We start from the raw sequence: 25,585 nt of genomic DNA, 5'->3' as shown, positions 1-25,585 counted from the left end.
TAATAAAAAGGCTGTGGGAAGGTAAACTTTCTGCAGAGATTTTAGCTCAACTTCACCCTCTGTCTTGAAACCTGAAGTGATGAAGGCCTTTTAGATATGTCATCTCTGTAGGTGAGAACTTCTCTTACATGAGCAAACAATAAGCAAAGTACTTATTTCAAACATCTCATTATATATGAACGAGATCAATTTAAACCAAAGAATTTGGCATTTTTTTCAGGCATATCGCATAAGTACAGCTCTAAGCAAATTATACTGCTGGACTTAATGTAGGCTTCAAACTTATTAGGTACAATACTTCTTATTTTAAAAAAACATACTCGATAGTCACTGATGCCACCCATAAATACGAGTCTGCTTCCTTGCTAAACAATCATATGACCGCCAGATACATAGATTTTAATTCTTATTCTGAAAAACAGTACTGTAAACATGTCTAGGGGATTAATTTATTAAATTGTTTTGTGGAAATTTACTGTGCAGTTAGGTAACAGCATTTTTTGATGTGCTACCATATCTTCTCTCTTGAACAATGTTATTTAAAGTCACATGAAGAGGATCTAAGGCAAATATCTATCAATTTGAGCCATTTGTTTAATGTTTGCACATTCCTGGTGAGAATGATAATCTCTCCCATGCCTGATAAATATACTAACTACTGTAATTTCTCTATTAACTGGAATATATAAAGAGAAAAAGGGTGTGACTGTAAAATTGTGGAGTTTAAGATCCTTAGGGCAGCCAGGCAGGTGCACAGCAAGCTCACTACCCTGGCCTTCAGGAGAGCAGTCTTTCGGCTCTTTAGGGATCTGCTTGGTAGAGTAACATGGGATAACGCCCTGGAAGGAAGAGGGACCCAAGAAAGCTGGTTGGTATTCAAGGATCACCTCCTCCAAGCTCATGAACAATGCATCCTGACAAAGAGGAAATCAGGCAAAAATGCCAGGAGGTTGCATGGATGAACAATGAGCTCCTGGACAAGCTCAAACACAGAAAGGAAGCCTACAGGGTGTAGAAGCAAACACAGCAAGCCTGGGAGGAATACAGAGAAATTATCCGAGCAGCCAAGGATCAGGTTAGTAAAGCCAAATCCCTGACAGAATTAAATTTAGCCAGGGACATGAAGGGCAACAAAAAAAAAAAACTTTTACAGGTACATCGGCGATAAAGGGAAGACTGGGGAAAATGTGGGCCCTCTGCAGAAGGAAAAGGCAGACTTGTTCACCCAGGATATGGAAAAGGTTGAGTTACTCAAAAACCTGCTTGCCTCAGTCTTCGTCAACAAGGGCTCCAGCCACACGGTCCAAGTTGCAGAAGGCAAAGGCAGGAACTGGGAGAAGGAAGAACCACCTACTGTAGGAGAAGATCAGGTTCAGGACCATCTAAGGAACCTGAAGGTGCACAAGTCCATGGGATACAATGAGATGCATCCAAGGGTCCTGAGGGAACTGGCAAATTAAGTGGCTAAGCTGCTATCCATTATGTTTGAGAAGTCGTGGCAGTCCAGTGAAGTTCCTGCTGACTGGAAAAGAAAAACATAACCTCCATTTTTAAAAAGGGAAAAAAGGAAGACCTGGGGAACTACAGGCCACTCAGTCTCACCTCTGTGCCTGGCAAGACCATGAAGTGGATCCTCCTGGAAACTACGCTATGGCACATAGAAAATAAGGAGGTGATTTGTGACAGCCAACATGGCTTCACTAAGGGCAAACTGTGCCTGGCAAATTGGGTGGCCTTCTATGATGGCGTTACAGCGCAGGTGGGTAAGGGAAGAGCAACTGACATCATCTACCCGGACTTGTGCAAAGCATTTGACACTGTCCTGCACGACATTCTTGTCTCTAAATTGTGGAGACATGGATTTGATGGATGGACCATTTGGTGGATAAGGAATTGGCTGGATGGTGGCACTCAAAGAGTTGCAGTCAACAGCTCGATGTGCAAGTGCAGAGCAGTGACGAGTGGCGTTCCTCAGGGGTCGGTGTTGGGGCCAGTGCTGTTTAACACTTTTGTTGGTGACATGGACAGTGGGATTGAGCGCACCCTCAGCAAGTTCCCCGCTGACACTGTGTGGTGTGGGGGCATGCTAGAGGGAAGGGATGGCATCCAGAGGGACTACAGAGTTCAACAAGGCCAAGGGCAAGGTCCTGCCCAGGGGTCGGGGCAATCCCCAGCACAAACCCAGGCTGGGCGAGGAGTGGCTGGAGAGCAGCCCCGAGGAGAGGGACTGGGGGGGGTGGTGGGGGGAAAACTGCCCGTGAGGCAGCCCCGTGCGCTCGCAGCCCAGAACCCACCCGTGTCCTGGGCTGCAGCCAGAGCAGGGGGGGCAGCAGGGCCAGGGGGGGGATTCTCCCCCTCTGCTCCGCTCTGGGGAGACCCCCCTGCAGTGCCGGGGCCAGCTCGGGGGCCCCCAACAGCAGAAGGACCCGGAGCTGCTCGAGCGGGGCCAGAGGAGGCCACGAAGATGCTGGGGGGGCTGGAGCAGCTCCCCTGGGAGGCCGGGCTGAGAGAGTTGGGGGGGTTCAGCCTGGAGAAGAGAAGGCTCCGGGGAGCCCTTCGAGCGGCCTCCCAGGGCTTAAAGGGGGGACAGGGAAGGTGGGGAGGGACTCTGGGTCAGGGGGTGTGGGGGTAGGATGAGGGGTGATGGTTTTAAATGGAAAGAGGGCAGATGTAGATTAGATAGAAGGCAGAAATTCTTCCCTGTGCAGGGGGTGAGGCACTGGCCCAGGGTGCCCAGAGCAGCTGTGGCTTCCCCCTCCCTGGAAGGGTTCAAGGCCAGGTTGGACGGGGCTGGGAGCACCCTGGGCTGGGGGAAGGGGGCCCTGCCCGGGGCAGGGGGGTGGGACTGGGTGATCTTTAAGGTCCCTTCCAACACAAACCAGTCTGTGATTCTATAAAAAGATAATCAAAGTCACCCACTCCAACTATGGCTTAAACAATGAGGATACAAAAATAGTGATAGTGGGGTAATTAAAATATTCTTATAATAGCATTGAAAACCACTATTTGTTAGGGAAAATCATAATTTTCAGGAAAACAAATCTGAATCTAAATTAAATTCCTGTTCTCTGAATCCCCTACTCTACAACTGAGCAAATTGATACTTTGGATTCAATAACTGAATCAGTACTATTAAACAATATTCGTATATTTTACAACACAATATTATGACTGTGAAAATAACCTCTTAATTTTGGGTTTCTTTAATCTGCCACGTCATTCTATTTATTCTAAATTGTTCTTATGCACAGATACCCCATCTTGTTCTATAGATAATCATCACTTTTTCGCCAAAGTTTCTTTTTCATAAATATCACATCTGTATGGTAAGAGGATAGGTTGCCAAACTTCTGAAATTTTCTTTGGTATACATTTTAACTGGATAGTAAGATCCACAGCAGTAAAAGAGATACTGGAGAAAATTGGATAAATCCTATCCCCATTATGATTTTGCAAGATGTAGAAATAATGAGGAAACACACATATAAGCAGAAAATTCACTCTAAAACAATACTTCAGAGGAATTTTATTACCATAGACTGTTCTGCCTAGTGTAGTGATGTCCACAAAAAAAATACCACACAGAAAACCCCCTGTGTGAGATAGATATACTTGGATCAAGGTATAACATTGTTATGCTGTCAAAAAAATGAAGGAAGAAGATGCATTTAAGAGACTGAATTTAAGATGGAGGAGTCTGTCATGCAATAACAGTTTATAAGAGTTACAAAGCCAACATATAAACATAAAAAGCAAAGCTGACATATTTGATAACCACAGAGCTTGCTTATTCCAAATATACTCTCAATTAAAGTCATTCTGGATTACAGAAAATGAAAAAACAAGTTCAGTGAAGCGCAGTATTACAGTGCTTGTCCCAGTTTCTATGCTGTCAATCTCTCAAAGCTTCCCTACATGTAATGGAGTCTCCCAAACTCCCACCTGGGCAAACACTTGTGGGAAGAGAAGGCAGTTTCACAGCTTTTGACTGTGCAACACACATCCCACCCCTACAATCATACATGGGGCAACGCAAGAACACCGAAACCATCATGGCAGCTTCTTGTGGTTTGAAGCTGAATGTTATCATGGAAGTTAGATGTTTTCTTTAAGGGTCAGTTCTAAAAATCAAGCTAAGACTTACCTGTGGAATATTGTCTCTCAAAGGCAAACAGTTGTGGGTAGTGGACTTTTTTGAAAAGACCTTAATATATTAAACAGCACCTCATCTGTGTTGAGCCATTGCAATTACCCCAGAATAGGCAACGCACAGTAACTAAAGCTTCATTACAGTTTGTTAATAGTAAAAATAAGCACAAAGGTTCATTTTACTTAAGAAGTAGTAAAGAAACAGGCAAACACAGATGAGAGATTGTTGCACTGAGTCAATAAGAGAGAATCACATAACCGAAGTACTGAAGATATCTAAAACCACAGTCTGATGTGTACACAGTGACTTCAGAGAGCAAATAACATTTCATTTTTTTGTGCCGTGTCCTGGTTGACTCAACCACATTTGAACAATCCTAAATACAGGTACAGGATTTTGGTCCTCTACTATTTGGATTCATAACATTTTCAAGTCCCTCAAATTTCATGTTCTTTTTTCTAATTAGACTGCTGCTAGATTTGTAGGCTGTCTTATAAACCACTTTAACTTTATTTTAATTTTTCATTATGAAAATTATAACTGTTCATTAACTTTGGAAGACACAGCATTACAGCTGTGATACATCATTCCTCATATTATTAACAATCTACTTTACAAATTCAGTGCTTGAAGCATATATTGGTAACAGTGTTTTAAGAGTTTTAGTTTTGTGATCATAAGAATTTAGGAAAAAACTTAATGGAAGCACACACTTAGTTGCCTATCTATACACAAAATTTTGTTCACTCTCACGATTTTAAAATTAGTGCCAAAATACAATTGCAGCAAGTTTAGCAGACTCTTTAGAAACTAAACCCCAAACCTCAAAACCAAGAAACTATCTGACTAATACTACCCTCCTCACCTCTCCAACTCTTTGGTAAGATTGCTTAATCAAGAATGATGCCCAGATTAACACTTTTTGTATAGTAAACGTGTATCATATTGCCAATAATTTTCATTGAAGGTAATAGTTTCCCACAGAGATTAAGCACCATTTAGCTTCGCTTCAGTACTGTTCAAATGCCTATTTTAGGGATAGAAAAATTTCAAGAGACAACTGGATATCGCTGTGACATCAAATGGATTATTATTTATAAATAGGATTTATGGTCCTGTAACTACATAATTTGAAATATTAATATTATAATATTTAATATGTCATTTTAAACTGCCATATTTAAAACAGTATTCTACTGGAAATAATTCAAAAAAGCTAGAATACTTTTTTTTTTTTTCAATTATCAGACTTAACATCGCCTCTGGCTTAAGTAGCAAAGCCTGAAATACTGATAATTTTTACTTCAATACTTATACAAACTGAATTGATTAGTATATTTGAGAAGACAAAGTTGTATGGAACTCAGTCATCCTGCAACTGAGCACTTACCATTTAATAGAATCAAGATTTAATTTTTTTTCTAGACAGCAGTCAGCATACAAGTTGCTAATTTCTAGGTAAAATCTGACTAAATGCTATTCTACCTTTTTCACCTACTGATTTTGGATGTTTACATTTTCTTAACATTAGATATTTCTTTACATTCCACGACAGCTGATGGAACTGTCAAACCAAAACCCCTCAGAAGTTTAGGTCATGTATGAATACACTGAAAAGATATGCTAAGAGAAGAAACACAGTGATGGCAACTACTATGATTGAGAACTTAAGAGTGGATAAATGAGCTGATAAGGAAAGAAGGAATATGACAGTGATGTGCATGCAGCTAAAAGATGTTTACAATACTAGCAGTGGCAAGGCATACCTGGGCTGATAACTTGGATAAAGGAAGCAATGCAAGGAACAGAGCAGGATGGATATTGGTAAGACCTCCCAAGCAAATTTTTATTAAGCTGAAGAAGCATCTTGCATGGTAATCAACAGAATACCGAGGTGTGACTTGCAAAATTACACTGGACAAGCTACACTAAAGAGACATTTCAGTACTGACGATCAAGCTGTTGTTCTCTTGTAATCTACTTCAAGTAAGTCTTCTCCTCTGTGGAAGTACTGATTGTGAAAACATCTGATTGTGGTAAGGAAGACAGAGCTAACTAGCATCATCGAACATGATGGTAGTTACACAGAGCTCAGAACATAATCATAAGCAAGATGACAGGCATTACTTTTAGTGTTATGTCAAAAACATTTTCAAGTGTCAAATTCAGTTTATATCACCCAGTTTTGACTAAAGTTTAGAAAACAGACTAGTCCTTAACTACTGTGTTTTCCATAACATTTCTTCAGGTGCATAATTCCTCTCTCCATTTTCTGGACTTGCTCAAATTCAGATAAAATGTCATCTCTTACTTTACTTTTCACTGCATTAAGAAGAAACAGAGAACTGTTTTTTTGAGTTTTCCTGTGTAAACTTTCTTCATCCATTTACACAAGGTTCTATCACACACACATGCAAATACCTGAGACCCATTCTATATCATGTATAAGAAACAGCATTCCTCAGAGAGGCTTTTCTCCAAACAGTTTTAAAAGATATCTTTTCATTTTGAATTAAACAGGATGTAGGGATTGCCACCAGCAGAGGAGTAGGAATCACAAACAGCTATAACCCAAATATTCTAAGGAAATGTAAGCAAGTAATTACAAATAAAACTGCTTACATTCATGCAACTTGTTTGGCAACAGCAGTATACCATAAGGAAAGCTGCTACAATTCATAACAGCATCTTGCAATAAAACAGCTTTATGCATCCCTCTCAAACTGTTTAGTGCTCAAATCTCATCAGATGGCTGAGTAAGCATTACACTTTGGGACAGTAAATCTCTGCTTCCAATATGGTCTACATTCACAGACACGTACTTTTGCATTCACTGTAAGACGCTTCCAGCTAAGCACTCATATACAAAAATAGCAATATATAAAAATATCTGCATGCTATTTTGCCTAGTCAGCTATCTAGACTCTGGAAAAATTTAGGAACCTTGAAGGACCAGCAGCTCAACAGGATCTGACTGCTACCAGAAAAAGCTAATTTGTAGTTTGGATTTACAAGCATTGAAGTAGTATGAGAGGGCTATCTTTACACGTCACCATCTCTTCAACATGTTTTTATCCACGTTGTTGAGGCACATATGACATTGCTATGGTACATTTTACTTCCTTTAGAGAAAAACTAAAATATGGGAAAGGGTTTAGAAATGAGCAACAAATCTGAATTCATTACAGAAGATGATACTATACAGGCAGATCATTAAGGAGCTCTACCTAGATAGGTAAGAGCTCACAGAAGAGATGACTGGCTTAACTACAGCATCTAATTGAAACTGTAAAGAAAAATCACTGGGTATTATGGGTGTTCCGATAAAACAGAAAAGGGCATCACCAGTCCTAACGGCTAGCAACTGAAGCCAGTTTTCAAAATCCAACGAGAAGCTGCCATCTGCTTTTAACATGGAGGGTGACTTCCCATAGATGCGGCCTGCCAGCTGAAACGGTGGATTTTCTGCCTATTGATGTTTTCAAAGACTCCAGAACGTGCTTCATTCAAGGACAGATTACTGGAATCAATGTAGAAACAATCTGATGAAAGTTAATGAGCAACTGCATAGCAGGTCAAACAAGATAACTGATAGGTCTTCTGACCTTAAAGTCTAATTCCAGTAAAAAATGCAGGGCCGTGCTTACCCAACTATACTTGCTTTTAGGTTTTTTTTCCACTAATTTTGATTCCCATGTATAGGCTTTCAGTGAATTCGTCATCAGCAGTTTGACTCAACTCCAAAACATCCATGGATCTCTAAGGAAGAAAATGACTTTTGGGTGGTGCTTTTGTTTCTTTGAAAGTTTCCTTACGTTTTTCTTACTAAGTAAATTGTGTGTATTTGGGTCCAGTTACAATATTTGAAAAGCTTCTAAAAATCACATAATCCATTTGAGCTATTAGAAGAACAAACAGGGACAAGAAAACAAATAAAAACATAGTAATCACCACAGACCAAGAAGTTGTCCACTGAGTCTAGAATTTAGTCCTCAACAGTAGCAAGTTATTTCAAAAGAACATGGGGAAAAAAGGTGCAAAAGAGAATTACAGAATAAACACATTAACCACCTAAAAGCTGTTTCCAATGTATTTGTGCTGAATACTGACTTGTGCATTGGAGCAGTCAGTACACTCTGATGCATAACCCATCTTGCACACACTTCAAAAATATACAAATGTCTGATCTTTTCCGTATTTTCCTGAAGGTGCAGACCTTAAAAACATCTGGAGAGTTCATCAATGTATAATCCAAAATAAATGCTTTTGTCAGTTTAAAATATACAGATTTCAATTTTAGTTAAATATTTATTTCTTCCAGTGTTATGAGAAAGGAGGAAAAGAATCAACTGGCCTCATTTCTCTTTACCAGAAAACAAGCTTTGGAAGGGTTCCCAAGTTCACAGCAGAAACAAACCAATATTCAGTAACGTAAATTTTGGACTACAGGACTTCTAAACACTAATTTTCTGGTACATGCCTAGGTTGCAAGGACAAAGATGCCCAATTCAAACCCAGATCAAGCATAAAAGCTTTTTAAAACTGGCATTTTAATGTAATAGGTGTATTAGAAAAGCATGTGAGTCTCTTCTTTTCATCAGTTTGAGAACACACACAAGTAATCAGCCTCCTTTCAAAATTCTTCTTGCTAGAAAATACATCCTAAAAAATATCTATGTTAAACTGCGTATCTTCTGAAGACCAGAACCCAGAGAATGTGGAATGTTTGCAGAATTTGCAGAAGTTACCCATTTTTGTTACTAGGATTAATCAAGAAATAAGTATTTTCATTTAGGGTATATTACTTTAAAAAGAAAAATATTACTTGATCTCCTTGGAGTACATTATTCCCCTTTATAGTAGATTTTAATATGAGAAAGAGCATCCACATGGATATGCCTAAATATTACAGATATCTTAGAATAGTGTGTGAATGTGTCTGTATGAGAAAATGGAGGAGGATTTATAGGATCAGAAATTATTATTTTCAATATCCAAAGTCTTAGACTTCTATTACATAGCTGAGCAAAGGGATGCAGAGAAAAAGTATACACAGAATAGGTTTTCTTTAACGTTCAGTTAGGCCATAGCATTGTAAGGTGAGCAAACAAACACTACTGTATTTTGAAGCACAAGATCTTTTTGCTTGATACAAATTTGTAACTATAATGTATAGGAAGTATAATTCCTATTAATTTTGAAGTGCTTTTGAAAAGGTATTTGCATTAAAATGGTGACTAAGCCTATTCCAGAGTAGACTTAAGGGGTTTTTAAAATTTTTTATTCACAATGTGTGCTAGCTACCTGAGTTGATGATGTCTATATACTCTTATATCTACATTACATAATGTTCACATAACTTTGTGAATGGTTAAAACCCCAGAACCTAGTTTAACTTAATCATCAACTAATGAGGAGTCCAGTACAGCAGCAGTAAGAAAAGCAGAAGCTCTTTTTAAAAGCTAAATAGCTGTTTAAAAAAAAAGGGCATAAGTCTATACATACCTATATATTTGTATCAGAAATCCTTGCATTCTGATTCTCTAATTTAAACTGTAAACAAATGCTGATTTTTAATAATGTTGACTAGAGAGAAACAGCCAAGAATAAAAAATTATTCCCTGAGAGAAACTATGTGTGTACACAGGATTTGTGTATTATGTCTAGCTGTTTGTTGTTTATTCTACAAATACATATTAATATTAGAATAGTACTGTGTTTTTCAGCATTGGTCATATTATTACTGGCGTCCTCTGTCAGCATCATAGCTTCTCTGTATAAAGTTTCAGAAGACAGTATTTTATTCAACTCCATCTTTATTATGTTCACCTAGAACAAGATTCCCAGTAATACTTTAATTGATTACACTGTGTATTTAGCTTGCTAGTTGATTGCATTCTTTCCACAGCAATAACATTTTAAATACTTCAACATGCTGTCCTACAACAGTCACTTCTGAACTGCCAGGCTGGAATACATCTCCTGTCAACCAATATCTGCTCTCTCAGCGGAGGACTCCTGATGGCTAAGATGCTGATCTAGAACCTGGTTCAACTAGTCAAATAGGTAAGAGAGCAAGAACTACACCTTCGTTCAACAAATCAATGCTAGACAGTTGGACTTCTCAATAGTTTAGTTCTAGTGGCTCTGAGCAAGCAATCACACCCAGCAAATTAAGTCACAATGTCTGAAGATACAAAATGGTGAAACACCAAGAAAGGCGGGTGGTAGGGGGATGAAAGAGAAATGGAAAGTAATAAATTATCAGAATAACTGATTTAAGCTACCACTTACAAATCATGGAGCTTCCTGCTCAAAAGGAAAAAACAAAACAAAACAAAACAAAACCAAACCTCAAAATCAACCCTCAAAAGAGCAAGAGAAAACAATATATGAATATGTACTTGGAAGCTCCCCAAAGACTGGGAGTCTATTTCATGATCTTTCCTTGAAAAGCCACTTCTAAAGAGATTTCCTTCTGAATTTATGTTATTGTGGCTCAGATCTAATATACACAAAGTTTTACCTTAATTCCTGTTTATTAGCAGATCTTAATATTACAGCTCAAAAGGCCATTTGACTGATACTAGAGCATAAATGAGAGGAGGCATGTTAGATTTTGGGTTAGACTTTCTTATATTTTCCTTTCCTAAAAGCATATTTGGGGAAGGGTGCTATAAAGGTTTGTACTTTTATTTATTTGCTAGGCTAGTAATGCTGCTACACAGCTCTATTATTAACGATAGCAACACAGATGAAAGCGCAGATGAAAAGTGCTTTCATGTTTTTAAATCACTTAACAATAAGAACCATACAGTGTTTTATGATGTGGAGAGAAAGAAGATATGGGAGGGAGTTTTTATTCAACATCTTTGCTTTATTAAGTAAGGTATACATATTAAAATATAAATTTTTATTTCTCACTAATGCTGTGCTTTCTAGAGAAGCAAAATTGAATGCAGTTGTCTCACCTTAATAAATATTTTACACTGGGATCGCATATCTCTTAGGTAACCATTAAAACCAAAGTAAACCTTGATTCTACAGCAATGGAAGTTACATGTGTGTACCAGTTATAACAGGAAATTTGTCTTGAAGCCTTTATCCCCACACAAGCTACCCTACATCTGATTCCATGTTAAGAGCTTCCTCCTTAAACTTCTGCCACCTGCCTCTACATGGAATTTTGTTTGATTATTTAGTGTATGGATATATGGAAACCAACATATTGCAGAATGGCACTAAAAACCTAACATGACAAAGGAAAACTGAGAATGTACTCCCACTCTAACCAGAATACAAGAAAAAGTTTTCTTTAATCCCAATCTGTATATTGAACATTTCATTTTCTAAAAGGTCAGAGGTTCTAAAAAAAATATTAAAACTAAAATTAGTAAAACTCAGTTGGATTTGAAAGGGATACACTAATTTGAGCCTAAAAGTTGAGTACAACTCGTGTTTGATGACAAGATAACCAAAATCACATCTTGGTGTTACTTGGAATATAAACAGCGAACAAAGTCTAGTTAGCCTGCAAACCTGTAACAGCAACTATCCCCTCTAAACAGCAGCACATTAGTAGTTGCTGAACACAAAATATCTGACCACAGTAACTTTAAATCTGAACAAACTTAATCACTCTCATGAAATGTTTTTACTGCAGTGTGATTCTTCCAGTGTGTCCCAGTAAATTATTTGGTGACAGATTTATGATGTGAAGAAGAACAAGAGGAGAAAACAACATTTGTTCTTCTCAGCAATCAAAACTGTCCTAGAGTAGGCTATAAAAATGTAGGTTCATCAAACTGGTTTGGGTTGCTTTGGGTTTGTTTGTGTTCGGGGTTTTTTGTGTGTTTGTTTTGGTTTCTTTTGTTCTTTTGTTATTGTTGCTTTTCATGGGTTTGGTTGGTTGGTTGTTTTTTTAATTGATACTTTTATTTTTTCTTCAAGAAACCTATTCAATATGTATGGAGAAAGGTGCTGTAGGAAATACCCAAGAGATGATAAGTAGTATGGCATAGTAACACAACTTCATGTAAAAGAGAATTGGGTGCATCACACTTCCCAAGTGCCCCTCTCTGAGAATGTTACTGCAATAACTTAATTTTCTATTTGCTGTTAATAAAAATATTGGGCACTCTTAAGAGACATTATAAGGGATTTACTATAATAATTGTTGTTACTTTTTTCTAAGTCCCATTAGCATACCTATGGTGTTACACAGGATACAAAAAGCACACGTTTATAAGTATGAAAGAATAAAAAATGGAATTTGAGCTGACACACAGAAAGTTATTGGCTCTTGTTCTTTACTGAAATTATCTCATGATACAAAAAGAGATGCTTTGACAAATACAAAGCAATTCAACTGTGGTAAAAAAACAAACAAACAATCAAACAAAATATTTCAGAAGACTGTTGGGTCCAGTTTAATACGATGGTGTTTTTTAGACTTATTTTTAATAACTTCAATCATATGCTCTTGTTCTAACATTTCACAGCAGAGATTTACTGCTAAACTAGATCTGACCTGAGAATGAGAAAGCAGTCAATTCAGTATAACTATTGGCTAATAAATTTTGCATCAGCTGAAGCCTGGTGTTTGGCTCAGGCAGGAACACAAAATCCATGAGCTATGAATGCCAAGTAAGGAACTCTGGAATAGTAAAGTTTGCAATCACCCCTCTGAAAACCAGTTTAAACTTCTTAACTCAGTAGAGTGTTCTTTTAAACACAATTTGGTTACAAACCATACTTGAAGAAAAGTTGCCTTTCAAAGAAAACTCTTGAAAGAAAGGTTTTCCAAAATCCTAATTTTTTGCCTTAAAGGACATCTACCTTCACCATGTTGTATCAGAAGATCAAGTCAGGAAGAAGGTATTTTCTTTAAAAAAAAAAAAATAAGAAAAAGTTTGATAACTGGCTCTTTTTGGTGGAAAAATACACGGCATATAGAGAAATTCACGTATTACCAGAAGATTGTAAAATATTCCAAATATTCAGAGGTGACAGAACTATTGTCAAGCTTTTGACATAACCTATCAGCAAGTATAAAAGTTTCTATTCTTCTCAAAATGCAGCAATCAAAAAGGACTCCTGAACTTTAAATAAATCTTGTAATGTTTGAATGGTCTCTCAGATCCACTGAAGGACTGTATTTTTCAAATCAATTGACTAATGAATATACTGTCCAGGTACTGAATTACAAATGCATTTCTATCTATATTAGGGAAAATGTAAGACAAATTTATAGATCAAGCATGCATTGGACCTGTCATTTTAGCAAAGAGTCTTTAACACTTGTTTTGAAGAAGATCGGAAAATAAGTTTGACACAAAAATACTAAACCTATTCTGAATTACTTTGTACAAATATTAATACTGATATGTTAAAAATAGACTTGAAAAGGTCAAGTTTATCACTTAGAAAAATTACAGGTTAGCATTCTAGGAAAAGCACAGTAGAAATAATGCCAGACTAGGGTGTTTTGAGTAATATACAGTCATGTCATCCTTTATGCCTTTATGCCAAAACCTGCAAATACTGCATCAGAAAGTAGCATGTACAACAAAGAGGAACTTGGTAGGCACATTGGTCAACAATTAGCATACAAATCTTATTTCAAAACATGTAAATGTTTACAAAGTTTTTAAGTTATATTCTGAGCACTAAACTTCCACCAACATTCAATTTTCCTGTCAAATGTTTTATTCACATTACTTTAGAGACCTGCTTTTTCATGAAGAATGAAACAAACAAGTCAGAACAGAAGGACAATAAAATAATAAAGCAAACCAAGAAGATCTATTTTAGACTTCTGAGCTCTGAATATAGTTTCTGTTATCAGATTTCACTGTTGAATCATCATAATCAAAAATGGAAGTAGTACAACTTGGTCTTACATTTAATGGATTTTCAAAACCAAGTAACGTATGATCAGGCAGCAGCTAAAGACAAGTGCTTTGAGTAGTTCCAGTGTCATGGTTAAACCAGATACTTTTCAATAAGTCAAATGCATATAGCTTTACTAACAGAATAGACAAAATACTGAGGAAAATATCTACAATTGCTTAAAAAATATGTCAAGCTTTTTTTATAATAGAAGAATAAAAAATTCTCTGAAGACTATTTATTTTAAGCATGTTTATTTCCTACAGAATTTAATCCCATCAAAACACCCACTCAAATTTAGAATAAATTTACATGTATAAATTCCTAGATGTCTGCAGCTGGAAACAGCATGCATAAGATAAAAAAAAAAGTATTTCCCACTATATAAAACACATTTTTATGCATATAATATTAATGTAGGAAGTGAGAGCATGTATCAAGTATTAATCTAGATCTACTTGCTTCATTATCTCAAATTTCATATTAGAAGAGTAACTGTACAGTCAGAAAGATACCGAGCCTTGATTCAAAGACTCACCATACAGACTTATCTTCTGAAGAAATTTGCTTTCTAAACTTAACAAAGGCAAGAAAATAAGGAGTTATTGCTTCAACTATTTACCAAAAAGCTTACCCCGGTTCTCTAAAATAAACTTTATTCATCTAGACATAACAACACAGACTAGCAGGGAGAAAAAAGTAATAATAATAAAAAAGTAATCTGAGTGTTTCAATTCAGTTACCAACAATTTGCACTCCCCTTCATAAAGAGGGCAGAGAAGAACACATTAAGAGCAGGAGGAGGATGAACAGTTGTCAAATCAGTAATCAAGAGAAAAAGAACACCCTTATAAAATGCCAAATAATGACCTGGAAACTAAAATGAGGCACTTGAGCTGAAGCATCAATCATCCAGGTATGGAAAAGTAATATTTAGATGACTCCTGTACACAAAGGCTGAACAAACTACAGTGAAAATGGCTCCACTAGCTTGTATGTTCTCATTGCAGTTTGATGCGTTATCTCTAGGTAAATACCTATAAGCAAAGAAAGACCCTAAAAGAACAGAGATTACCTCAGAAAACAGAACTGAGTGTTTGATAGACCAAACACAATGCAAACACTTCCAAGTGTCTGTACACAAATGTGAGAGAAACACGGGATTAGACAAGGGTTTAATTAGTGATGCTAATTAATAGATATTTTGATTTAAAGGTGAAGACACTGACTGCTGCCAGAATGCTTTAAACAAGTTGCATGACATATCAAGTATAAAAAATGACCTTTCATTGAATGATCTCCACAGAGAAGTGTGATAACTTAGAATTTCATGAGTTATAATATTATAAATGTGTATTAGAAAACTATCATATGCCATTAACAAGGACATATATAAAATAGTAGAGTTTCAGCAATTAAAGATTTACTAGATAATTTACCTTCCATTGAGAGGGGCACAAAGGGCTATACATTTATTTCTCAAAACTGCCTATATATTGCTTGACATAAACCATATCTGATTCTTCAACTGAAACTAAACCAAGTAATTTATTTTTAAAAACATATCTAATTGTTGACTGAGTGACAATTTAATCAGGCTGTTTGGTCAAGTTAACCAGATGATTAAACACTGTTCCTATGAAGCAGTGTTCACTAATGGTTCCAACACACAGACGTATGGTTTACTGAGACAGATAAATACCTGAATGAGAGTAAAACTATGTGTGTGTACAGTGCAAAGGCACAATCACAGCTTTTTCAACTAAAACCATTTAGATTGTTAATTCATTGGACGTAACAGGTATTTAAAACAAAGAACATTTTATAAAAGAAGAGATTACTTCACCTTGCTTACCAGTTCACACTGACAGGTTATTTCAAATATTAGTTCTAGGATCTTGATGCTGTGATAACATATTACAGTCAATTATAAAAGTAATTAGATGGATTTCCTCCTTCGTTTTTATAAGGTGAAGGGTAAGCAGTAAGGGTGAGCAGTGACGAAATCAGAAGAAACAGCATTTCCATTCCCACATTTCAATTACACAGCAGTTAAGAAAAGGAGAGGAATTCTGAGGCACCTGATTAATAATGAATATACATAGGCCTTATGGGGATTTACCATAACTGTTTTAGTTATCTTTTCAGTCCAGGTACTTGGTTAAATACAGACAAGTTTAGGTGAAAAAGCCATTATTATTTCAAAAATGAACCTAGAAAACGGAATACAAAGTTAGCATATTGGCCAACCCTGAGATCCATGACAAATACAACACCTGGTTAATGGTCGCTATCATTTATGTTTATCAGATCTTTGAAACAGTGGATACTGGTTTGCCTCATTTACAAGTAGTGAATTCCAACAGTATCAGAAATCTGAAAAGAGAAAAAACTTCCTAATTTAACCCAAACCGATTGAAATAATGGTAAAATGGCATCCATTTTCCTACAGTTCTTTCATTACAACTCCTTATAACACTTGTATACTTTTAACAAGCAACAGGAATTGTCCACAGAGAATTACTGTAAAAGAAACCAGTTCTGACTTTAAACATACCTTGTCTTGGAAACTCATCTGACTCCCTGTGAACCAGGTCAGAAACTCTATTTCCATAGTGCATCCTGGTGTCATGATCATATGCTTTCAGTGTCTCGCTTGAGCTGTAAGACTTCTGAGTTGGTACTCTGCAGTCTTCACTGTCCAGTGAAGAACTTGTGTAGCGACACTCCTTTCCGCACCGGCCCCTTGTCAGAGAACGGTGTCTTCTATCTTTTATATCCATTATTCTGAATCAGGTAGGACGTTTTCAGAAAAGCCACTCTTATATTTGGGGTCAGTCCCTATCACCTAAAAGCAAGAAGGGATAACAAAGGAGTGAGCAATATTCCTACTACATTTTGGTTTATTCTACTTTCCCTGACTTATCCTTAAAGAACAATGCGGCACAGATGGAGAAGAGAGAGAAGACCCACATGATGCATCCTTAGAAACTGAAATAATTGACCTGAATGGGTGGGGGGGAAAAAAATCAAATGCTGTAAGAGAATTGCATTCTATCTAAACCATCATCTCATTGAAGAGTTTAAAAAATAATGATAAAATAAAAACACTGTTATCTTTTGATTTTTGAATGAGCACTGATAACAACATGGAACTGACAGAATAATATTTGTGCCTGTTATGCAGTACAAAGAAAAGCAGACTCAAAACAGATTTAATTATTTCCGTTCTTCCTGCAGGAAGGCTTGCAATTAAGAAAGAAGCATGCAGGAGAGCTGCACAGAGGAGATTATTCCTATTCAGCATTAATGCATTACAAAGATGTATAATATCCTTTAACAATGTGTTCACAAGCAGCAGCAACTGATTTTATTGCTCCTGGATAACATAAGCCAAGGTCCTGTTCTCAACAAAAGGCTGGACCAGGTGTCTCCAGAGATCCTTTCTAGCCTTGACATTTCAGCATTTTCATGATTCTCTGAACACACTATGGAAATTGGCTGCACTTGTGCACCACAGAATATGATCTTCACAATCCTTCAAGATGACCAGTTTATCCATCTCAGCAGTTGGAGGTAATTACCACTGAGGTGATTATTTTGAGTTGGTATTTATATGCATGTCTTTCTCACATGGCATTCTATGCCCAGGTCTGTACTAGTCCTGATAAATCCTCATGACAAAACTTTTTGCTGGAAATGAAATCTTCCCACACAAAAAATAACCAAATTTCGTAACAATCAAAACTGGAACAAAAACTCTGCTTTCCTATACATGGCTAAGTTGGTGAATAAATGGTTTTGGCAAATTTATCTGGTACGGTTGAAGATTTTTTCTTTCCCATTGTCCCCTCTCAGTTCAGATGCCTACTTGAAAGCCCACCCAGCAGATCAGGAGCAGGTATTGCACGCCGGCTACACCCAGTCCCAGGCCTGAGTCTTTATTTAAACTACCAACGCACTTCAGCAGTACAATTCCTTCTGCCACCAAGGTAACAACCTCCAGCAAAAGATGATAAAAAACCCAGAAGGCCTTCTTGTCTTTCATTGTTGTAGTTGTTTGCACCCATAGGAGAGGAGATCATAACCCTGGCATTAATATTGGGTAAATCATTGCTTTTTGGCTGGAATAGATTATGTCCCTAAGAGAGAATAAATGTGGTTGGTCAGAGGAGCCAGTGAACTCGAGAAAAGGTTTCTTGGCTTCATTTAGACTCTGACATTTAGACTTGTGGGTTTTATTTTTCTTTCTATATTTTAAAGAAGAAAGTTAGGTAACCAGGAGAAACAGCTGCTTTAAGCCACCCACAGGTACTCTGCAATCTGTGAGCAATAAAAAGTGTAAACATGCTTACTTTTTTCTCTTTCTTCTCTTAATCTTAACTATGATGGTACATTTCAGAGGGGAAAAAAACCCCTACAAAACAACACACACACAAAATCCAAAACAAAATCAGAAGACATTCAGCACTTAAAAATGGGAGGCTCACTTTTAGAATTTAAATTAAAGGGAAAGGAAGACTCAATATACACTCCCATTTCTCACCTCTCTGAACATCTAGTGGCTAAGCTGACTTCTCTATTTCAGAATTATTCAGTTCAATTATTTAGTCTTGCCATATTTATTAAACTCAAAAGCATGTTAACACTGGTGGCACAAATGTTTGAAGTTTGAGGAGATATATGATCACTTAGATTAACAATGCCTGGCTCTTTGATCCCAGTTCAATATTATCTCATCAAATTCAGGTACCAATATATCACAATTATAAAACACAGAAACAGGTGAATACAGTAGAGTATTGAGCAAAAACTGACAATTACTCTCTGGATGTCTTCATGCTACTGTTCAATACAAAAGCCTATTATTCCATATGAAGGTACTGTCTATCAGTTCAGAAAAACAAACAACTCCTTTTTTTTTTGTTTTGTTTTTTTGTTGTTTGGTTGGTTGGTTTTTTTTTTTTCTTATGATTGCTAGACTTTAAGCTGTCTGGCCTGATTTGTATTGTTTCTGAAAGAACATTTAATTCCTTGTTACTATAGTTAAAAGAAGGATTTACTATGACTGAGATAAAACTTCTGAGTATTTCCATGATAGTACCTTATTAAAGCATCTTCTCAGGCAGACAAGATTTTTTGAAATTGTTCCCTCAATAAACATTCTTTTGCCAAGTTTTGTGCAATTACCCTACCAATACAAAAATAAAAGGAAATGGTAAGACAGTGCTCTACTGTAGATAATGCCAAGAAATATTCCTCAGTCACCCTCATGTGCGGAATGCAAGGTGCAATGCCTACACTGTTGTTACCATGACAAGTCCAACAGGTTAACACAAGAAAATAAATGTAGAAATATGATAAATATGTCCAACAGCTTTATTTTGACCTTTCTAAAAGAAAATCTTGTTACAAGAGTCAGACAACATAATAATTTGGTGAATAACTTGATCTTTATAATACCATACTATTAAAAATTTCTCAAACTTTACTAAATTTTGAGATGCTTAAAAATATTACAGATAATTTGAAAAACATTTTAATTGGGGTTTTTATTCAATTACATGTTCATGTTTATTACAGTACTTCTAATTTATTTTCCAATTTTTCTAGTATTTGAGGACAAATCCCAAGCATCTGAGAATAAATACATCTACCTAAATGCAACCAAATATTCTCATAGATTCTTCTCTCATTCTCACCTCTGCTTTGGGGATTTCTATGAACAAAATAGCCAAAAACCAGTTCCACAGTATTGTCAGTGAACCACTCCTAAGGTTCAGACAACAGTATCACTGTACATGGCTTAAAATGCGATGAAATGAAGTTGTAACACACTCCTAGAAAACTTGTTTCACATTTTTCTCATACTTATCTTAAATAGATGAAATACTGTTTCAATTCAATGCTAAACACCTTGCCTGTTAGATAATCAAATCTTCATGTAACGTATTCCTGGAAAGGTAAAATATGATAGCTTTGGTTAAGTAAGAATAACGGTGAGATTCAATTTGAGTTTAAAATTCCTGATACTCTTTGACTTGCCTGTCTCAAGGGCACTCTGAATGTTTTATTTTGAGTAATTGACCTAAATAGTAACCAATTTAGTAATTTCTTTTGTTTCTAAGGATTCTGCTAGGCCTGCTCATATTGACCCACTTATACTACAGAGTAATACAACCACTAACAACCGACTTCAACTGTTTTTCTCATCTATCATTGTTTTAATTTTCTGTGAAGCACTAATAGGAGTCCCATTTAAATTTCTGAATTTGGTATTTATGGCTTGCAAAAGGGTTGGTCAAGTTTCAAGGGTGTATAGTCTCAGCTGATCTAGACCCTCCATGGAGTATAAATCTAAAGCAATAAATGGGACATATATTGCATGTGCCACAAGTCACATGTGTCTAACAAACTTTGGACTCACAGAGGAGAGGAGAGGGAGAGGAGAGGGTGAGGAGAAGGAGAGGTGAGGTTGAGAAATGAAAACAATTTTTTGTTTAGGGATTTTTTTAAAACTTGACCATTTCTTTTTCTGTTAGCAAAGTCAAATCAATAGAAGCCATGGAGGGAGGACTCAAAATGAATTTTAATGGCTTAGCAAAGCCTACGCTAAAACTCTCTTTAAATTTGAAGTTGATTCGTACACTGATCTTACTTAAGTTATGTACTTGTTTCTTGCATTTTCTAATGATACCTTATGCTATTACAGTGTACATGGCCATTAGAACTGCCACTCACAATAGACAGAATGCAGTAATCACTTGCAAGTTCAAGAGAAAACAAAGCACTTCACATTTACTTTGTGCCCCTAAATAACCTAGCACAACTAGATCAAAGCACTACAATAGTGCATGCAATATTAGAAAGTTGGGTTGTTTTTTTTTTTTTTTTTTTTTAAATAAGTAGTACACCATGTACCAACCTGTTCATTAAAAAAACAGGTCTCTTAAAAGCCTGTACTTCTTTTCATCATCAACAATTGGAAATAAGCTTGTGATTTAAAGATTCAAATGCTGTTCATTATTTCATGCGAAGACTATTTTTGAAATGAGAAAATTCAATAATTCAGCTTTGGTACAGTACGAATTTTCATGGAATAAATAAAAGGGTTATTAAATTGCTGTATTTTTTTCTGATTTTAATATTAGTGAAAAAGTACATCTCTACTGGATCACCTCTGCCTTTTAAAAAAGGCAATAAATAAAATGCACTTTTAAAAAATTAAATACTACTATCGTATGTACACTTTGTTACATGAAATAAATTTGATGACAAATATACTGGGTTTGGTTTGGGCCAAAAACCAAAGTAGATTTGGACAGTCTGTTTGTTGTAATAACGTAACCTCATTTTCCACTGATAAGTCTTTTTTCTGATTTTTCATATTTTTTTTCTACCCAAATACTGAATTTTCCTTCTAGTGTAGTTACTCTATGTACTGTGTCAAAAATTAGATGTATTTAGTATGACATGTGAAATAGCTATTTCAGAACAGATTTGATGAATGATTCAAGTTTAAGTAATAGAAAACATATAGTGCTTATAGGCATTCTGTGTTGTGATTTAGTGCAGAGAAAAATAGCTTTTTTTCTTTTTTTTTTTCTTTTGGTAAACAAAAGCTATAGGAAGTATATTCAGACTAAGTGCATTCAAAGTTGTAAACACAACAACAAAATCAAACACTGTGCCAAATATTTATATAATATATGTATTTTAATGTACTTAAATAGACATATTTTTATTTCCAGACTATCTTCTGAGATTTCTGTACTCCAGGAACTTCTTGCAAATCCCAGAACTGTTTAAATCTATTATGAAAATAACATCCCATTAAGAAAATAACATGCCATCAAGAACTGATGAAAAGCCCAAGAGCTAGAGACAGCCTTCTAAGTCTCACATAATTCACTGGCTGCTAAGGATTAACCCCTTATTTCCCACTGTGTGTTGGCCAGTGAGGGTTGATATATGGGAGCACATCCTCTTCTCTGTACTGAGAGGCTTCAGAATTGCAGTTGACACTAAAGAAAAATGGGGAGTTTCTTTCTTAGAACAACTTCACGTTAGTTTAAAAAGCAGATAGACAAACTCAGATACAAATTCTTAGATGCTACCTAAATGTGGCTTCTGGTTTATGAACCTCATGAGCTGGGGATAAACATAGATAAGGAAATCATACCAGTAAAATTTCACTATTTGCTAAGCATCTGCCAGTGTTCAAGGTCTGAGGCAGAGCGTGGCATATATGAACTGACCAATTCTTCATTTTCATTTCATCCGCTATGAACTGTGTGCTCTTCCCCCTCTGAGAACAACGTGAGAAATAGGAAGCTCAACAAACACGTGGTAGGTTCCAGAGCAGAAAGTATTTCGGGAGCTGGTCATCACAACAGAATGGCAACTATCATGTGATTCCCATTCTAGACGTTACATCAGCCACTAGAAGTAAATTGCACCACACTGACTCAGAAAGATGAACATGTTTTGTAAAAACATGTGACATAAGCAATGAAAAAAGTACAGACATTTACAAATAGCAAAAATTGTAACTAAGTTTTCAGAGAAGGGTTTATAAACCCACCCAAATTAGTAATAAGCAGAACATTACTAGTTATATAAATGAGGCTGAAATTACATCTACTCTTCTTCCTAGATACACAGGTAAAACAGTAGAAAGAGTTTGAAGGAGAAGTAAAGAAAAAGAAGTGACAGAATGAAAATGTTTGTATATCCTGAAGTTGCTCAGCTGTGTGAAGTTTTCAAGTTTTTCCTCATGGAGAGTGCTTTTTTCTCTTTTCTGAATGAGGCATTAACATTCTCACTATTCCAAACACTGATGAAATAAAAAAACAATTGAGGTTTTACCCAGGGATTAAATATTTCCACTCCTAACTCAAAGCTATTTACAAATATTTGTTAGGCTTTAGGACCGCCATGAAAGCAAAGTCTGTATTATCCTTATTCTACAGGAAAAGTTAAACACCAAGGGGTAAGTGTCCCATCTGACATCATACAACGAATTTGCTGCACGCTGGGAACCCTGAGTTCTAGTTCTCGGTTTCCTGCTCACAATATAATTGTTATCTACATACTTCCAACACTCTATGCAGTCAGATTAAACAAAGAATCAAGTCACCATAGGACAATACAAGAAACCAACTTCTCAATATAATTACTTAAAATTAGTATAGCTAAACAAGTTCATAAAATGGATTTGAAGATCAAATACAAACTGGCCACTTCAGAAGACTAAGGTTGCTAAAAATAATTGCCTAAAGAACATTATTACTCTTCTGCTGTCTATAAAGAACAAACAATACTATTATCTACTGCTAAAATGCTGTTAATGAAGAAAGGTAGAATAATTTATCATTGCATAATTAACACAATGCAGTTAAGCATGCTTTAACGATTCTGTATAATAGTTTCCTATCACTAGAGAATACTTTTGAATCAGGAAATAATTGTCTAAATAATTTTTGATTAAGTCTTTGATCAAACTGATCAACATTTATAGAAGTGAGATAGATCTAAATGCCCATGCAATGAATGACAACTTGCCTTATTTAATTGTCCATTGGTAACTTTCTTTTTTCCTTCTAATCCTAGAGTGGAATGCTGTCTTTAATTAAGTTAGTGGGGTTTTTAATCTTACTAGCAATGAAGCCAAAACATCAAGCACAGGTTGCGCTCCAGCCACTCCTCGTCTCTTTTGCTATCACTAATACTTAGTCATTAGTTCATTTAACTTTATACCATCATTTTTTCAGGGTTCTGTCCTCTTGTCAGGCTCCTCTGTCTTTCCATTTTCACAAAAACCTTATCTATCCCTATAGTTTAAATTATGGATTCGAATGCTGTTCATTTCCACAAGCCTCCTCCTTCCCACCCAGTCTAATCTATCAGCTGTGCCTCAGAACTCCTGGGCACTGTGCTTCCAATATTAGACTCAAGGGTTTTGATTTTGAACACAGGACTGTGTTACAAAGCTGGAGAAATGTAACTGATGTGAAAGGACTTGTACTTTTCTTGCACCCAAGCAGCTCCCGTGCCAAGAATTTTAAAACAGTTCCTTCCTAATTCTTCTCTACTTCTTCATGTTAAAACATTCTGTAATTGTACACCCGTTGGGCAACTTCATTCCTGCTGGCAATAGCAGAAGCTGTACCACTGGGTGAAAGATCAGCCAAAAGAAACCCATTAGGAATACACCTTTCATTTCCTGTTTACTCTTAATAGATGAATATACTGTTAACGGGGTGACTTCTCCAGAATCTGAGATCAAGCAAAGCTCCTGTGTACGTCTCATCAGAGGATGATACTATGTAAGAAGATTATGTTGCTGAAGAGGTTTCTCAGTGATTTTCAAATCTCTACAAGAATATTCTCAGATCTCATCAAATGTAGTAATCATGCAAACAGCTATAAGCTTAGGTACTTTACTTATCATTTCAGTTGAGAACACCACCTGCTTTTGACTCTAAATTTACATCACTCTCTCTCATTCTGTCCAAGGAACACTCCCCTTCTTTCTTTAAAGCTTCCATGGAACCTCTCCTTCCTCAATTTGATACTAACAATTTTCATATGCTCATTAACAAGATGCTTTAATACACTTTCTTCTTGCTAGCAGTGTCAACCTACAAAAATACACTTCAAAGAAGGCTTTACTAGAGACCATTTTTAAGGCTGTATAAACTTATGATAATAAAATGCAACAATATTTTAAAATGTGTAATAGTATTTAGTAGAATTTCAATAAAGACAGTTATTCCCAGTTACACAAATAAGTCAGCTAAGCTCTGATACTCACTTCTGTTGGGGCAGGAGGGGGATGGGGACGGGAAGGAAGGAACAAAGGGGCAGAAAAAAAAAAAAGGGGGAAAAATAGTCCTTTTGTTAGTGTGAACTATTAGCCTTACTCCTTGGGAGTTCTCTGCCTTTGTAAACACACAGATTTTATCAGAAATAACAACTTCCTAAAGTGATTCTTTATTTTAAAGGTTCAAGGTAATCTAAGAAAAAGTTAAAGGAAAAAAAAGAAATATGAATGGAAGATAACGGCACATCATGTTAAGGCACACCAAATAGATGACATTCTATTTCACCAGCTTCCATAAACTTATTTTCTGAAACATCTGAAATTCTAGATTACCTCAGACAGCAATGAAACTTTGCATAATGCAGTAAGAAAGCTGCACTATAAGTTTATCAGCTAACAACCACAATTCAAGTGTTGTTCTATCTTTCAAGAAAGGAAAATTAATTTATTTATAAAAAGTAATTATACCTCACTGCAATGGATAAAATGAATACAACTATTACATAAAATGACCAACTGTAACTCCAAATCTCTGAAGTGAATTTCCAGTGTCCACAAAGCAAAGGGTTGGCAGGGACAGAATTGAGGTCCTGTCACCCTGAAAGCTGGTCCGCCCAAACTTGCAGTGCAAGGCTTGTTTGCATATTATCATAGCAAAAGAGGACAGAAAGGGTTATATTGATTAATGGAAATCTTTTTAATAACTTAAATCAAGAAAA

At 36.2% G+C, this 25,585-nt stretch overlaps 1 protein-coding gene across 6 annotated transcripts in view; it reads right to left on the bottom strand.

The window, feature by feature from the left end:
- TENM2 (teneurin transmembrane protein 2) overlaps window positions 1-25,585 on the bottom strand; it is a 693,894-nt gene that overhangs the window by 517,075 nt on the left and 151,234 nt on the right. For all 6 annotated transcript variants that reach the window (XM_042790512.1, XM_042790513.1, XM_042790514.1 and 3 more), the window contains exon 4: window positions 16,599-16,889. In XM_042790512.1, the coding sequence (XP_042646446.1) occupies window positions 16,599-16,824 (226 nt within the window). In that variant the 5' untranslated portion in view covers window positions 16,825-16,889. The remainder of the gene's footprint in view (window positions 1-16,598; window positions 16,890-25,585) is intronic.

The sequence above is a fragment of the Tyto alba genome, unplaced genomic scaffold (genome assembly GCF_018691265.1).
Source record: "Tyto alba isolate M040663 unplaced genomic scaffold, T.alba_DEE_v4.0 Super-Scaffold_17, whole genome shotgun sequence".
Lineage (NCBI taxonomy): Eukaryota > Metazoa > Chordata > Aves > Strigiformes > Tytonidae > Tyto > Tyto alba.
The sequence above is the reverse complement of the archived record's forward strand: the minus strand, read 5'-3'. Positions and strand labels throughout refer to the sequence as shown.